General features: G+C 38.3%; 1 protein-coding gene across 6 annotated transcripts in view; it reads right to left on the minus strand.

Annotated features, from left to right (window-relative positions):
* Positions 1–4,293, minus strand: part of AKAP11 (A-kinase anchoring protein 11) — a gene marked incomplete at its 3' end in the record, with an annotated part of 53,017 nt that overhangs the window by 18,900 nt on the left and 29,824 nt on the right. For 5 of the 6 annotated variants that reach the window (XM_027774578.1, XM_027774579.1, XM_014590525.2 and 2 more), the window contains 2 exon segments: positions 7–781; positions 1,362–1,626. In XM_027774578.1, the coding sequence (XP_027630379.1) occupies positions 7–781; positions 1,362–1,626 (1,040 nt within the window). 6 annotated transcript variants of the gene reach the window in all.

Genomic DNA, 4,293 nt, shown 5'->3' on the forward strand with positions numbered 1-4,293 from the left:
TCAGCAGGAGTGCAGCTGCCAAGAGGGCTGAAAGCAGAGGATCGAATAGGGCTAAACAACCCACTATCCTCCCCAGATGCCTTCACTGGGCGAGGAGAATCCGGAGCATCGCACAGGTGACCATATGGAGATTCTGGTTTACGAGGAGTTGGCTTTCTAACATTAGCTGGGAGAGCTGGACAATCAAACTTGAACTTTTGAGGATTCATACAAGATTTTCCATGTTTGTGCCCTTTCTTTTGCAATGATTTCCCTATGATAGGATCTTTAATGAGTAGGCAAGGAGTCTCTAAAGTTTGTTCTAGTTCATCAAACTGATCAAAACTATCAAAAAATTCACTTACTTCTGAGTCTGAATCCTCTATATCATCTTTCATCACAGGAATTTTAGGCAGCTCAAGTTTTGCTTTTAAACTTTTCTGGTATCCCTCTTCATCCAAAAAAATAACAGGACTTGGGCTTGAGCATTCTGATTCAGATGAGTAGGCAGGAGAAGAAGAAAAAAAAGTTTTCTGTGAATCACTACCTTTACCTGAAGCATTAGATGACCTATAGAAACTCCTTTGGATCCAAGGCTCTGAAATTGATGTTGTGACTGACGTTTTCACTGAAGGGAGTTCTTTATGTCCTAGAACATTCACTGAAGAAATTGAAGGTTTGGCCAATGACTTCTGCTGTCCAGAGTTAGCCAGAATTCTCAAATCATGAGTTTCTAAATGGTGACCAAAAACAGTTTGAGAAGCAGCATCACACTGACTCCTTAGCGTAGTAATGCTTATTCCTACAGGAAAAGAAGAAAATGATTAAATTATTCTTGAACAGAACTTTTTAAAAATTAATTTAAACCACTGGAATAAATAACTAAATATGAAGTATCTACCTGAAACGTAAGTATCTTCTCAACTATGCCATTTAACAAAGATTCATCCTAAGTAACACCTGAAAGCAAATACACCTTTTACTAAAATAACTTCTTTTTACCCTATGTTTGGGACACCTGGTCTACGGAATATGCGGCATGTTGTCATGCATGTTAGAAACATGACTATACTATCTCTGACACTAGCACTTCTGGAATTTGCACCTCAGCATGTTCCAGACAGAGGCATGAGTGCACAATGCTCGTACAGTGCCACCTAAACAAGAAGAGAAATAGTAAAACTGAAAACCAGATAACAATGAACTTAGAAACAAGGAAATTAATTCCTCAGGCAATCAGAAGTGAGGTTAAATGTTTAATTTTAAACATTTTAAATCTCAACATAAATTTCAACTAAGTAAGTTTGCCATCAAACTTTCAAAACTGAACTTTAAACTTTAATGCACCCACTTCAAAAAAGTCAAGTAAAAAAAAAACCAACCATCATTATACAGCTTTGAAGTCTCTTCTTCCTCCAAGTGCTCAAAAGCAGTGACAAAATCATCTTCTATGGATGACACGGACTGGTTGGTATCATCGTCATCTTCATTAGCAGTCTCAAGCTGATGCTTCTGATGTGAGTATGTGTCCAGGGTGTATCTAATACCGGTAGCATATTTACTTAGGAGACTGAAGATAAAATCAATTCTGAGTCTTGGTAATGGAGGTGACACTCTCATGACACAAAGCATACCAGAGTGATGACTCTTGGAGAAATGAAATATAACAAAATATTTTTATTAAATATATTATCTAGAAATAAGACAATCTAAGAGCAAAAAAAGTAAAAACAAGAAATGTACACGTATTAAAAGGCTACTTGGAACCCCAAAACATACAGCAAACTGATTTTAGACAAAGGGCATCAGATAATCCAGTGGGGAAAAGAAAATCTCTTTAGCAAATGGTGCTGGAAAAACTGGGTATCCACTTGCAGAAAGATGAACCTGGACCTCTATCACTTATCACTAACCAAAAATCAATTCAAAATGGATCAAAGATCTAGATCTAAACCTAGGACCGCAAACTATAAAACTACTGGTGGATAACACAGGGGAAACTCCTGGAGACACTGGAGTAGGTAAAGACTTCTTAAATAAGACCCCCAAAGCACAGGCATTAATCCCAGAAGTAAATAGGTAGAATTACGTAAGGTTAAAAAGCTTCTGCACAGGGGACCAGCAGTTAGCATAATGGTTATGTCGCTGAACTCCCATGTAGCCAACCGAGGTTCAAGTCCCGGACCTGGTGGCTTAAACTCATGCCAGGCACGTGTGCGTGAGTGCCCAAGATCCCGAGAGGAGAATGGAGGAGAAGTGATTGCGGCATGGCCATCCCCTCAGGGGGTGATTTCTCGCTTTCTGTCTGTCTGTCTCTCTCTTTCTGGCGAGCGCACGTGCCCTTTAGCAAAAACCTCTCCAAAAAAAAAGCTTCTGTACAGCAAAAGAAAGAATAATTAGAGTGAATCAACAACACTCAGAATGGAAAAATATATTGCAAACTATGCCTAAGATCAGAGACTGACAACCAAAACATACAGGGAACCTAAACAGCTAATCAGGAAAAAATATTATAATCAACTCAATTAAAAGATGCGCAAATCAGCTGAACAGACAACTCTCTAAAGAAGATGTATAAACAGCTAAAAAGCGTATGAAAAAATGTTTAACATCCCTTATCATATGGGAGATGCAAATCAAAACCACAATGAGATACGACCTAACCCCAGTCAGAATGGCTAAGACTGAAAAAATAAGGAAGAATAGGGGCTGGTGAGGCTGTAGTGAAAAGGGATCTCTCTTACACTGTTGGTGGGAATGTAAATTAGTACAGCCACTGTGGAGAACAATATGGAGGTTCCTCAAAGATCTACAAAGAGAACTACCATCTGTTCCAGCAATTCCACTCCAGGTATCTACCCGAAGGATAGAATACACCCAATCAGAAAAGCACGTCCATATATACTGCAGCATTATTCACAATTGTTTAGACCTGTAACCAACCCATATGTCCATAAACAGATGAATGGATTGAAAAAGTGGGCACACATACACTATGGAATACTTCTCAGCCATAAAAAAAAAAACAACAGAAAACAAGGCCTTGGTATTTGATGAAGTAGATGAATATGCAAAACTTTCTGCTAAGGGAAACAAGCCAAACTATGAAAGAGAAGCACGGTATATCCACAAATATATGCCAAATGCCAGCACTCTACGACAGAAACTGAAAGACTGGAAAGTATAAAAGCATAGAGATCAACTGTGGATGTTGGAGACAGTATGGGGAGAGGGTGGAAAATGGGAGACAGTGAAAGGGATGGAATCAAGGGGGAAAAGAAAGAAGCAAAACATTCAAGGAACACAAAAATGGAAAATTATCTGTTGATAATGTGTATGGTCATATCTGCCTGGACTAATATACATTATATTCATGCTGGGAAAATTCACTTTGAATGTTCTAATGATATACAGTGATTAAATATAAAAAACAGTAATAATAATAAAAGATATCTTTTGAAAAAAAAAGAAAGACTCCCTGGTTTTGTAATTTTTCTTTTATTTTTGAGAGATTTTTTGCTACAGGGCACATGCACTTGCCGGAGAGACAGAGACAGAAAGCAAGAAATCATCCCTCAGAGGGGGATGACCACATTGCAATCTCTTCTCATCCATTCTCCTCTTAGAATACTGGGCATGCATGCCCCTGCGCCCGGCTTGAGTTTCAAGTCTCTGGGACTGGGACTCAAACTGCAGTCCTCCACGTGGGAGTTCAGTGTCTTAACCATCGCACCACCACCTGCTGGGTCCAATGTTTCTTTACTTCATCCTTTCTCTACATTTCTTACTTTTTAGTCTCTTTTTCTTTCCTTTTTTTTTTTTTATCTAACTATTCAAATTCTACCTATAAAATAGTTTATTCTCCTTAAATGTTACAGGACTTACTCTCCATTCATTCCTTTGAGCAATTGTATTTTCCTGTATTACTTTACAGTACTTGCAATCTTCCTTATTTAAACATTTATCTATCTCACTGACTGTGCATTGTATACTGCTTGAAAACAGACACCAGGTTCTATTTTATATGTTTTTGTTTTTTATCCCATATCCCTGGTACTTTCTCGCATGAGACCACTTTTCCTCTTATCACAATAAAAGAACTGTCCCTCCTTTAACTTAATTCCACTAGTATTACAAGGTAAAATAATACTCACTGCTCTGATTAAAAACACAAGTCAAGAGATACCCTCCACTAATGGATAAAACAATATAAAAATGAATGATCTGACAAACTACAAACTTAATATTAAAGTTAATCGCCTCTCGGCGGGCCCTTCCGGGCTCTGCGTGTCCCCCCAGGGCCCTGCTAAGCTG

The sequence above is a fragment of the Tupaia chinensis genome, unplaced genomic scaffold, assembly GCF_000334495.1.
Source record: "Tupaia chinensis unplaced genomic scaffold, TupChi_1.0 Scaffold000458_1, whole genome shotgun sequence".
Taxonomy (NCBI): Eukaryota; Metazoa; Chordata; class Mammalia; order Scandentia; family Tupaiidae; genus Tupaia; species Tupaia belangeri.